Source organism: Pseudonaja textilis, chromosome 4 (genome assembly GCF_049901715.1).
Source record: "Pseudonaja textilis isolate UNSWEBS1 chromosome 4, rPseTex1.2, whole genome shotgun sequence".
NCBI lineage: Eukaryota > Metazoa > Chordata > Lepidosauria > Squamata > Elapidae > Pseudonaja > Pseudonaja textilis.
Genome location: NC_141993.1, coordinates 89,054,504 through 89,066,631, shown reverse-complemented (window position 1 = coordinate 89,066,631; position 12,128 = coordinate 89,054,504). Strand labels below are relative to the sequence as shown.

The following is a 12,128-nucleotide window of genomic DNA, read 5'->3' as shown; positions in this document are numbered from 1 at the left end:
ACAGCCGCCTGTATTACAGGGCGTCCTCCTCGACTTACGACTTGCAATTGAGCCCAACATTTTTGTCGTTGTTTTGTTCAGTGGATTTTGTCCCATTTAGGAGCTTTCTTGCCACGGTCATTAAGTGAACCACAGCAGTTGTTAAGCTAGTGACATGTTTGTTAAGTGAATCTGGCTTCCCCACTGACTTTGCTTGCCAGAAGGTCTCCTCACATCACCCTGCGACCGTCATAAATATGAACCCATTGTCAAATGATCACGAGGAAAAAATACTTTTTTCCCATGCCGTTGTAACTTCGAACAGTCACTAAACGAACAGCTGAAAGTCGAGGACTGCCTGCATTATTTCAAAAAAGAATACCTTTTTTATTTCTGAGAAGGGAAGAAAACAAGGAAAAAAATATCTGAAAACAATTCTCTGCTTCTGATATTTTCCTGGCTATTCTGCGCACACCTAACCCTTTTCGCAAAAGTTAGAAACTTTTTTTTTGTCCCAATGAAAACTGAACGGCTAAAGAACGCAAAATTCTGAATTTAGCGTCAACTTGAATGAACTTCCCGCCAATCCTTGGAAGAGGCTGACGCTGCATTTAGAAAAGGAGAATTGAGAGTCTCTGGAAACCATGAAAAGAAGGAACAGAAGGCAATCCCAGAGCACGGCCAAACCAAACACAGCCCAAAAAACCCCCAAAAAAACTTTGACAAAAAGTGAAAGAACACAGAGAATTTGACAGAGAAAAAGCCGAAATTCCTAAATCCTTATCCTATCACGTCACACCCTGTGCAAATAACGTACATTAATCAGCAAAGACTGCAAAGAGAGAGAAAAAAGATAATGTTAGCTGAGCAAATTATATCAGTGAGCTCAAGCAAGTGAGCCAAGCCGCAAGCTGACCTTCTAATCAACACCAAGAAAAAGAAATTCTACTCTAACAATGGAGTCTGGAGTTTCCTTCTCCCACTTTCCACACTTCCACTCCCAAATTTATTTATTTATTTGTTATATATAAACAAATATATATGTTAAACAATACACACACACACACACACACACATTTTCCATTAAACAATTTTGTTCCATGGAGAAAGTTTATTTTATGTATTTGTTTATTGTTACCATGAAACAATTTGTGTTTCCTCGGGTGATTTTATTTTTTATTTTACTTATTTCATCTACTTCTATCCCGCTTTCATTATATTTACAAATAAGTGAAGGTAGTGAACATATCCAACACACCTTCCTCCTGTTTTCCCTACAACAACAACCTTGTGAGGTGGACTGGCCTCTGAAAGAGAGGGACTGGTCCAAAGTCACCCAGCCAGCCTTCATACCTAAAAAGCGGGACTAGAACTCATTGCCTCCGGCTGATTGGCCCAAAGTCACCCTACCCAGTTTCATACCTAAGGCGGGACTAGAACTCATTGTCTCCTGCTGATTGTCCCAAAGTCACCCTACCCAGTTTCATACCTAAGGCAGAACTAGAACTCATTGTCTCCTGCTGATTGGCCCAAAGTCACCCTACCCGGTTTCATACCTAAGGCGGGACTAGAACTCATTGTCTCCTGCTGATTGGCCCAAAGTCACCCTACCCGGTTTCATACCTAAGACGGGACTAGAACTCATTGTCTCCTGCTGATTGGCCCAAAGTCACCCTACCCGGTTTCATACCTAAGGCGGGACTAGAACTCATTGCCTCCGGCTGATTGGCCCAAAGTCACCCTACCGGTTTCATACCTAAGGCGGGACTAGAACTCATTGTCTCCTGCTGATTGGCCCAAAGTCACCCTACCGGTTTCATACTAAGGCGGGACTAGAACTCATTGTCTCCTGCTGATTGGCCCAAAGTCACCCTACCGGTTTCATACCTAAGGCGGGACTAGAACTCATTGTCTCCTGCTGATTGGCACAAAGTCACCCTACCGGTTTCATGCCTAAGGCGGGACTAGAACTCATTGTCTCCTGCTGATTGGCCCAAAGTCACCCTACCGGTTTCATACCTAAGGCGGGACTAGAACTCATTGTCTCCTGCTGATTGGCCCAAAGTCACCCTACCCGGTTTCATACCTAAGGCGGGACTAGAACTCATTGTCTCCTGCTGATTGGCCCAAAGTCACCCTACCCGGTTTCATATCTAAGGCGGGACTAGAACTCATTGTCTCCTGCTGATTGGCCCAAAGTCACCCTACCCGGTTTCATACCTAAGGCGGGACTAGAACTCATTGTCTCCTGGTGATTGGCCCAAAGTCACCCAGCTGGACTTTGTGCCTAAGGCGTGACTTGAACTCATGATCTCTTGCTTTCTAGCCTTGTGCCTTAACCAAACTAGATCTCTAATATTTAGGATGAGAGATAGTGCTCGATACATGACCACATTTGGGAACAGAATTTCTGTTGCTAAGCAAGGAGGTTGTTAAGTGAATCATTTTTTATGCCCTCTTGTAACTCCAAATAGTTGTTAGACAAATGGTTGTTAAGTCAAGGACTACCTGTAGTAGAAAAGACGCTAGATCAGGAACCATGAGGCTCCGAGTTCAAGTCCTCCTTTAGCTACTGAAGCCAGCTGGGTGACCTGGGACCAAACTCTCTCTTTCTCTCTCTCTCTCAGGCCAGCCCACCTCACAGGGTTGTTGTTGTGTGACAGATTACAGGTAGCTCATGACTTACGGCAACAACTGAGCCTAAAATTTCAGTTGCTGAGCCAGGCAGCTGTTAAGTGAATTTTGCCCCATTTTTAACGAACTTCCTCGCCACCGTTGTTGAGCGAATCACAGCAACTGTTAATTTAGTCCATGGTTGTTAAGTGAATCGGGCTTCCCCAATTGAGTCTGCTTATCAGAAGGTCGCAAAAGAGGTTCACGTGACCCCAGGGACTCTGCAACCGGCACAAGTACATGTCAGTGGCCAAATGTCTGAATTTTGATCACGAAGATGTTACCAAGTGATCAGTAAGAGTGAAAAACCGTCGTAAGTCCCTTTTTTTCCATGCTGTTGCAACTTTGGTCACTAAACGAACTGTTGTTAAGTCGAGGACTACCTGTACACCAGCCTAAACTAGGCCAGGAAGTCCTAAAGGCTTGCCATTCGCATAACATACTAATTTTGGTTAATGATGATTAACCAAAGTGAGTTAGGGGGTAGTTGTTATTGTTGTTTTGTGATATAGTGGCTTTAATGACCGAAAACTCGTTTACTTCGTTAAGCACTGAGGCAATGTAGAATATGGGTCAATTCAGCAGCTAGGTTAAACATGTTGTGAGAATGAGAGCCTTTGCATTTGGTGTAATTAAGGGAAGGCTGATTTAAAGGACCTCTAATATTCGCAGAAGGTATAAATCGGAAAGGATCCTGGAGATCATTTAGTCCAATTCCTGGCTGGCTTAAAATTACATAGCTCTTCAGTCAGGCTATTCCAAGAATGAAGTGATTTATGTTAGTAACTCCAGTTAATTATAAGTCAGCGTGAGACATGTGCCCTGAAGGTAAAAGATTATTCAATTCCCAATACACCGCTGTCTGACTTATATCCTGGAAATGGGAAAATTGTACTTAAAACGAATCATCCTATCCATTGCCCGCCCGAACGAACAATCCCGCTTTTCAAAATCCACCTTCTCAGGGAATCAGGGTTTTTATCCTTTAACTTTCTCCCTGACTGGTCTGTTTGCCAAAGGCAGGGAAAATGTTTGGAAAAATAAAGTTTTGCTGTAAGCTGCCTAGAGCGGGAGACGGGTGAGATATAAATTTAATAAATAACGAATTTATTATTCACGGTTCCTTTAACCCTCCCAGTTGAAATTGGGGGATTGGCTGGCAAGCTTGGCAAGGTTAGCCGCCTTTCCAAAGGCCTAGCATTTTTATTTTATTAGCCAGCTGTCATCTTAATCTTAGATTCCAGGCCTTTAGAATAACGTTTTTTTTTCCAATCCTGGCAGCTTGAAGACGGGTGGAATTCAACTCCCAGAATTCCCCAGCCGGCATTTGTAACTCTTACCTCTTTACTGACTTACTTTGACAGTCTTTAAAACAACCCTATCCAACAAACCAGGATGACATGGCTACCTAGATGCCAACGTCAGAAAGCTCATTCTTGGTTTATCCAAGAACCACCCAGCAAAGGCCAAAAGAGTTGATATCTGAATCACCAACTCTTATGAAGTCCCAGAACTTCCCTCTTTTTTTTTTTTTTGCAAAGCTATGAGTTGCTTTCTAGGATAACTGGGCTGAATTCCCACAACATGCTTAACTTCCCCCTCTCCCCTCCAATAACCAAGCTGCATTCATACAACACACCTAACTTTCCTTCAAAGATAACCAGGTTGCATTCACAGGAAACGCTTCACTTTCCTTCCAGGATAAATAACCAAGCTGTATTCACATGACAGCTTAACTATTTCCAGGGTTACCAGGCCGCATTCTCACAACGCACTTAACTTTCCTTCCAGGATAACCTGACCACATTAAACACGACATGCTGAATTATTTTTCCAGCATAACCAAGCTGTATTCACGCAACACGCTTAACTTTCCTTCCAGGATAACCAGGCTGCCATTCATAGGCACACCTAACTTTATTTCCAGGACAATCAGGCTGCATTCACACAAATCACTAAATTTTCCTTCCAAGATAAAACCAGGCTGCATTCACATGCTGAACTTTTTTTTTTCCCAGGATAACCAAATGGTATTCACACGACAGCTTAACTTTCCTTCCCAGGATAACCAGGCTGCATTCACACAACACACTGAACTTTCCTTCCCAGGATAACCAGGCTGCATTCACACAACACACTGAACTTTCCTTCCCAGGATAACCAGGCTGCGTTCACACAACACACTGAACTTTCCTTCCCAGGATAACCAGGCTGCGTTCACACAACACACTGAACTTTCCTTCCAGGATAACCAAGACGCTTTCACACAGCATACTTCACTCCCCCCACCCACCCAGGATAGCCAGGCCACACCAAAGCTTAACTTTCCTTCCAGGATAACCAGGCTGCATTCACACGAGACACGCTGAACTTTCCTTCCAGGATAACCCAAGTCCATTTTCACAACGCACTTAACTGCCTCCCCAGCCCTCGGGATAACCAGGCCACACCAAAGCTTAAACTGTCCTTCAGGATAACCAGGCCGCATTCACATGACACGCTGAATTTCCCCCACCCCACCCCACCCATCCCCAGGACAACCAAGTTGTATTCACATGCCAGCTTAACTTTCCTTCCGGCATAACCAAGGCTGCATTCATACAACACGGCTTAAAACTCTCCTTCCCGGGATAAACCAGGCGGCATTCACAAGACTTGCTGAACTCCCCCACCTCCCTCTCCCCAGGTTAACCAACCTGCATTCACACGACACGCTCAACCAGCGGGAACACCACCCCAACCCGCTCAGTCCTGCCTCCTCGGCACCCGGGCTCGGAGCCCCTTACAAGCATCGCCTGACAAAGGTCACCGAGGCTCAAAGTCTCCCCCGCGCACAGCGCGCGTCTCTGGCTGCCTTTCCAGGCTGGGTCCCGCCGCTGCCGGGGGCCCGTCGGGCGGTCGGTCGGCGAGGCGGGCTCGGGTCTCTCTCTCTCCCACCCCCGGGCACCCGCCTCCCCATGCCTGGCTTCCCTGGCGGGCTCACCCAGGCGGAGGAAAAGCACCACGCTGAACATGGAGAGCAAAGTGGGCACCACGACGCCCAGGAAGGTGGAGAGCTTGCGCGACGCCGTCGGGGCCGCCTCGTCCGCCTCCAGCGAGGAGCTGCTGCACAGCCGGTAAGCCAGCAAAGGGCTCCGCTCCGACAGAGCGCCGCTCCGACGGCCAGGCATGATGATCGCCGCCGCCGCCGCCGCCGGGTTGCGCGCACAACGACCGCGCCGCTTCGGACGGGGCGATGGCGAGCCGGGCTTCCCCCTCTCCGGACGCGCCGCCCTCGGCCAGCCCCCGATCCCCGCCTCCTGTCCCGGCTCAACCCCGAGCGCTTGTCGGGCCGCTGGAGGAAGCGCGAAGCACCGGCCGGCTCTTTGTTGTCGTTGTTGTTGCTATAGTAGTAGTAAAGTTTTTTTTTTTTTTAAAACATACATCAATATCATTTCATGGGACAATGTGTGTCTATGTAGGGTGGGGGGGGGGGTTCCTATCACCCCCTGACTTACGCTTCCCATTTATTCCTACTAGTTTTATTTTGTATATGCTTATAACCGTTTATACTTCCACGTTTATACAGGATGTTCATACTTTATGCTTGTTTTCTCAGACATGCTTGACAAACTAAATGAATAAATAAATAAAATAAAAGTAATATGAATACGAGTGAAACTTACCACGTTAATCCGATTTACGGGATTGATATACATATCAACATCAGCACATCATCCTTCCCTCCTCCTCCTCCTCCTCCTTATTATTATTATTATTTCTCCTTTCTTCCTTCTTCTTCTCTCTATATAAAAGCAAAACACCCCTCACGCATCATCACAAAATCTCCAGAACCGTAAAGCTTACAAACTTGAAATTTGGCTTCTAGGGGCTCACGAAGAAAGGATTTTTCCAAATGACCATCAGAGCATTAGTATTTCCTATATTATTATTATTATTATTATTATTATTATTATTATTATTATTATTATTATTATTATTATTATTATTATTATTATTCTCTGATGCTAAAGTGTTCTACTCTCCCTCCCCACCTGAAAAGAAATCTGTTCCAAAGGCAAAACACAAGCAGAGGAGAGGAATTTCAGATTCAGTTTCACAGCACCAAGCAGCTTTATTACACAACAGTTGAGCTAGGCCACACCCAGGCTCCTTGCTCTCTCCTTGCTCACACAGCAAATACTGTTTCAGTTTCCAAACAGCCCTCAACTCTCTTACACACTGACAGGACACTAGCCAGATGAATACCGATGGATTCTAGTAGGCTGAGGCAGAATTTTCCCGCCCTTATTTTCCTCCCCAAAAACTAAGCCCGACCACATACGTTTCACAGCGAAGCATGGGTATCGAGCTAGTATCTAAATGAATTTTAATTCCATTCATATTAACCCAATTCACGCTAACATTGGTTTTTTAAAAAATTTTTAATCTTTATTAAACAATAAACAACAAACAAACAAAAACAAAAAATACATTAAAAATATTGAACATGGTACAATCCTCTCCTAACATCCATCTTTGTCGTTACATTGCTAAATCCACTAATAATAGTACATATTTTCATTCTATATATATTATATATACACATATACATTTGGTCATTCCTATTCTCTTGGTCCTTCCTCTTCTCTAACCAACCGTAGAACTTGTCCCATATTTTATAATAGTCCAATTCGTCCTTATTTTTTAATTCCTTTGTCAATTTGTCCATTTCTGCACACACCCAAATTTTCCTAATTATTTCAAATTCGTTCGGAGTGTCTTTACTTTTCCATTGTGGTGCGTATGCCAATCTTCCTGCAGTAGTTCTATGAATTATTAAATATGTAATGCCCTTATCATATTTCCTCATATTGAAGAAACTTTTACCCAAAATCAGGCAAAGCAGGCCGGCAGATTGAGTTGCTCACAGAATCACATGTTCACTCAGAGATCTATCTTTCTGCAATCTGCTACCTGAGTCTGCACTGAAATATAGAAGCTTCAGGCCTAAGGAAGGTTCAGCTCTGCTTTTAGATTAGCTAGAAAGCAAGAAATCCAATGATTTCCTGCTTTCTAGCTAATCTAAATCTCCTGGCACAGCAGAACAGCTGATGGTCGGGGAAAAGAAAAAAGAAAAATAGCAACTTACCAAATGCAGGCAAGTTTGATGGCGTGCATGCCAGGTAAGGAGTGAGTGGGCGGGGCGGGGCAGGGCAGGGAGTGGCAGGGCCAGCCAGTGGCGCGATTTACCAGTTCTCCAAACTGCACAGAATTGTAACAACCGGTTCTATAGAACCAGTCCGACCAAGTAGAATCCCACCCGATCGTAATTTTGAATGGTCATTAAGCGAATGGTCGTAAGTCGAGGATTACCTGGACAGTGTTTCTCAACCTGGCCAATGTCAAGATAGCTAGACATCACCTCCCAGAGTTTCCAAGCTAAAAAGCTGAAGTTCAAGCCATCTTGAAGTTATGCAGGCTGAGAAATTTTGGATTAGAGGGTTGAGCTAGATGACCTCTGAGGTCATTTCCTAAAGCATGACTGCTTAATTAGGTACCTGGTTAATCTAGCAAAAATAATTTCTAGCTCAGCTCAATAAATCAGACCACTAACTGGGCCCGTTTGAATTGATTCAGGAAATAAAAAAGTAATTACGATCAGCGTGCTGCGTGAATGCAGTTCACTGGGTTTGAAATAGCTCGGATCCTGCTTTTTCACGTTTTCTTAACTCATCCCTTACTACCTGCAGAGCTCTGCTCTGTCCACCCCGTCTAGGAATGAGGGCACCTGTAGTCCAGCCGGTCAAGGAAAGCTAGGAAAGGCTGGATTTTTGGCGGGGAGGGGGTCTGTCTCCAGATTAAACCGGCTCTTTCAGCCAGACCAACCGCTGGGGACTCCCACCAAGAGAAGGAACATAAAATGTTTAAAAGCAATTAAAAAGGCAGTCGGGATCGAGTGGCAATAAATGCTCCCCCGTCCAGCCTGCAAATTCTCCCAGGGATCTTCACTTTCTCCTTCGCGGTAGGAAGAGCTATAAAATTAATAATTGGTCTTCTAACTAATACTAACGTTGCCTTTATTATTTAAAGGGCTCGACCTGAATTTTAGCCAAGCAGGGAAGGATTTTCTCCGAATGGCGGGTTGGAGCAAAAAAATGCATCTCCTCGGCCCTCTGGCGACCAGGCAGGGGAAGATAGGTGGTGTAGTCCACTGGAAAAGAGACAGAACAGGCAGTCCTCAACTTACATCCACAAATGGAGTTCTGAATTTCCCTGGCTAAGTGAGACGTTGAGTGAGTTTGGCTTGTTTTGCAACCTTCCTTCCTTGCAACCATTGTTAAGTGAATCGCTGCAGCTGCTAAGTTAGCAACGTAGTTGTTAAGTGAATTTGGCTTCCCCCTGGCTTGTCAGAAAGTTACCGAAGAGGAGCGGGGAGGAAGCTGCAATGGGCGTAAGTGTGAAAAATGGTCATTGGATCCCAGGACATTGCGACTGTCATACTGTCATAAACATGAACCGGTCATCAAGCATCCGAATGTAAATCACGTAACCATGAGGATGTTGCAATGGTTGTAAGTGTGTTCTGACCCAAACCCTTGTCCAATAAAACAAACACGAACTAAAGGAAACAGAAACCTTTTAATGATTCTGGTTAAAAGGCTGCAGCAAACTAATTAACTTAGATAAGCACAAGCCTCGCCAAAACTGTGCAAGGCTGCCAAGAATAACAGAGAAGAAATATTTTACAACGCAAGAGTCTTCAAATACCAACTTAAGATACTGCAATGTCCACCAAGGCTGAGTTTCAAAATGTCTTTGCTTCCTGCAAAGAACGTTCTCTTCGCAGCTGGCTTTTATCTTCTTGAAGGAGGGGCCATTACTTTGCAGCCTTACTCCTGAGTCGCCTGTGTTGTTATAACTGCTCTTTCCTACTAGCAATCCTGCACGCACTTGGCACAGGCTCCTCGGGAACCTCCTCATCGCTGCTGCCAGCCCCCACAATCTCTGAAGGCAGCAGTCCACTCCCCAATGGCCCTGGCCCCTCATCTGAGTCCTCGCTCTCCTTAGCCGTCCGCACCTGCTGCTGGCTAACCACAACAAAGTGTGAAAAACGGCTGTAAGACACATTATTTCCCTGTGCTGTTGTAACTTTGAATGGTCTCTAAGCAAACTGGTAAGTTGAAGACTACCTGTACCAGAAGGAGCCAAGCCAGAACTCTTAACCTCCCCGTGCCATCAGCCTGTCTGCCTCTGCCTCTTGCGGAGGTGCCAAATGTGTGACTTTCCAACTTCCCCAGCAACAGCTGGGATACAACACAACATGTCCAGGCTACGTGTCTTGCAGGCATCCAGGAATGAGTCACAGGGCAGGGCCGGCAAACCACAACCTTCTGGAGGCACCATAACAACAAATGTAACATTCAAAAGCACGTTACAGGTAGTCCTCGACTTACAACCCAAAAGTTCCATTGCTACATTGTTAAGAGAATTGAGGCCCATTTTACAACCTTTCTTGGTGCATCACCACCGTTGATAAGTTAGGAACACAATTGTTAAATGAATCTCGCTTCCCCATTGATATTTTACTTCTCAGAACAGTGGTGGAATTCCACCGGTTTGGCCTGGTTTAAGCGAACTGGTAGTGAAAAATGCTATCGTTCGGCCGAACTGGTAATTTCCAGGGTTGCCATCTGGCTGTTTTTCCGGCCAAATTCAAGAAATCTGGCCATATAGAAATCTGTTTGGCCGTGAAAAAAATCATGTCTCCGGTCAAATATATTTGGCCAGAAATTTGGCCGTATGAAAGTTGCTTGGCCGTGAAATCGAAATTTTGGCCGAATACCGGTTTTCAATACAATATATTCACATGAAAATGACTGTCAGATCATCTGAAAACCTCTGAAAAACAACGCGATATACAGGTCAAAGCCTTCTGACTGTGAACAGCGCTGCGTAATATAAGCGGATGTTAACCAGGATGTAAACATCTCAGTATTGGATTGTTTTCTCGCCAGCCGGCGCGCGGCGTCACGGAAAATCCCGGATGTGCGACCGAGAGAGTGAGCTGAAGTGAGCTGCCTAGCCTGGATGTGAGTAAAGAAACGCAGAAATTCCAATGACGTCACGTCACGTTGTCGAATAAAGACTATTTTTTTATGATTTGATTATTTTAAAACAGTTAAAAAAACAAAAAACAATATATCCTCATGTTATATTGCATAAAAAAAATTGGCCGGAAAATTTGGCCGTGAGAGAAAATAATTTGGCTGTGAGAGAAAATAATTTGGCCGAATTTGGCTGTAGTTTGACTTGAGTTTGGCCGCAGAGCCAAGCTGCGATCTGGCAACCCTGGTAATTTCTTTTTTCTCTCTCTCTCTCTCTCTGTCCCAATGATCAGCTGTTCCGACGATCAGCTGTGCCAGGACCGCCCCTCGCTGTCTTACGGCTTCTCCTAGGAAGCTTCCCTGGGACCCAGGAGGCAAAAAGGGGCACGTGACGGGGTGCACAAAAAAAGAAAAGAAGCCACGCCCACCCAGTCACATGGCCACGCCCACTTAGCCACACCCCACCTAGCCGTGCCCACAGAACCAGTAGTAAGAGTATTTGCATCCCACCCCTGTGTCAAAAAGTCGCAAAAGGGGATCATGTTACCCTGGGGCATTGCAAAACCGTCATAAATATGAACTAGTTGCGGGTGGGTGCACTAAGGGAGGCTCGGCCAGTCTCGTGGTAAACATGTTGTGCGTTGACAATAAAGGTTTGAAATTTGATATTTGAAATCTGAATCCGTTGCCTAGTGTCTCAATTTTGATCATGGGATTATAGGGATAATGCAAACAGTCATAAGTGTGAAAAACAGTCATAAGTCCCTCTTTTTCACTGTGGTTGTAACTTTGGTCACTAAATGAACTGTTGTAAGTCGAGGACTACCTGTACACTATTCCCTACTTATTTTTCACCTTCCCCATCAAATGATATTGGCGCTATTCACACAATGCCTTAACCCGGCTGTGAATTAATTCGGGTGTTTTTTTTTCTGGATTCATGCTATGGATTTATGCATAACTTTGAACTGTTGGACTGGATTCAAACAATGGCCTAATTCTTTAAAACAAACAAACAAACCATCCACTAGCACAGGGTTACTCACTAGCCAAGTCACTAAATGAATGGTTGTAAGTCAAAGACTACCTGTAGAAGGCTGGAAATACCCCTGTGAATATTCCATGGGTTAAAATTCACTTTGTACTTAATTTGATTGAAGGGTACCGGATTGTGGCCGTAAAAAAAGAGGACAGCCATGGATTGTGGGGGAAAGTTTGGATGGCCGCAAATCAAACCTGGTTTCCTGAATGAGTTAACCTGGTATTTCTCAAACTTGGCCACTTGAAGCTGCGTGGACTTCAATTCCCAGAATTCCCCAGCCAGCCGTGCTGAAATCCAAGAAAGGATTAACCTATAAAACAAAGGTCTTCAAACTTGACTGCTTCAAG

At 44.8% G+C, this 12,128-nt stretch overlaps 1 protein-coding gene across 1 annotated transcript in view; it reads right to left on the bottom strand.

The window, feature by feature from the left end:
• LOC113449869 (solute carrier family 12 member 9-like) overlaps positions 1–5,922 on the bottom strand; it is a 124,902-nt gene extending 118,980 nt beyond the window's left edge. The window contains exon 1 of the mRNA XM_026721002.2: positions 5,636–5,922. Within this exon, the coding sequence (XP_026576787.2) occupies positions 5,636–5,822 (187 nt within the window). The 5' untranslated portion in view covers positions 5,823–5,922. The remainder of the gene's footprint in view (positions 1–5,635) is intronic.
• Between the last annotated feature and the right edge of the window lie 6,206 nt (positions 5,923–12,128).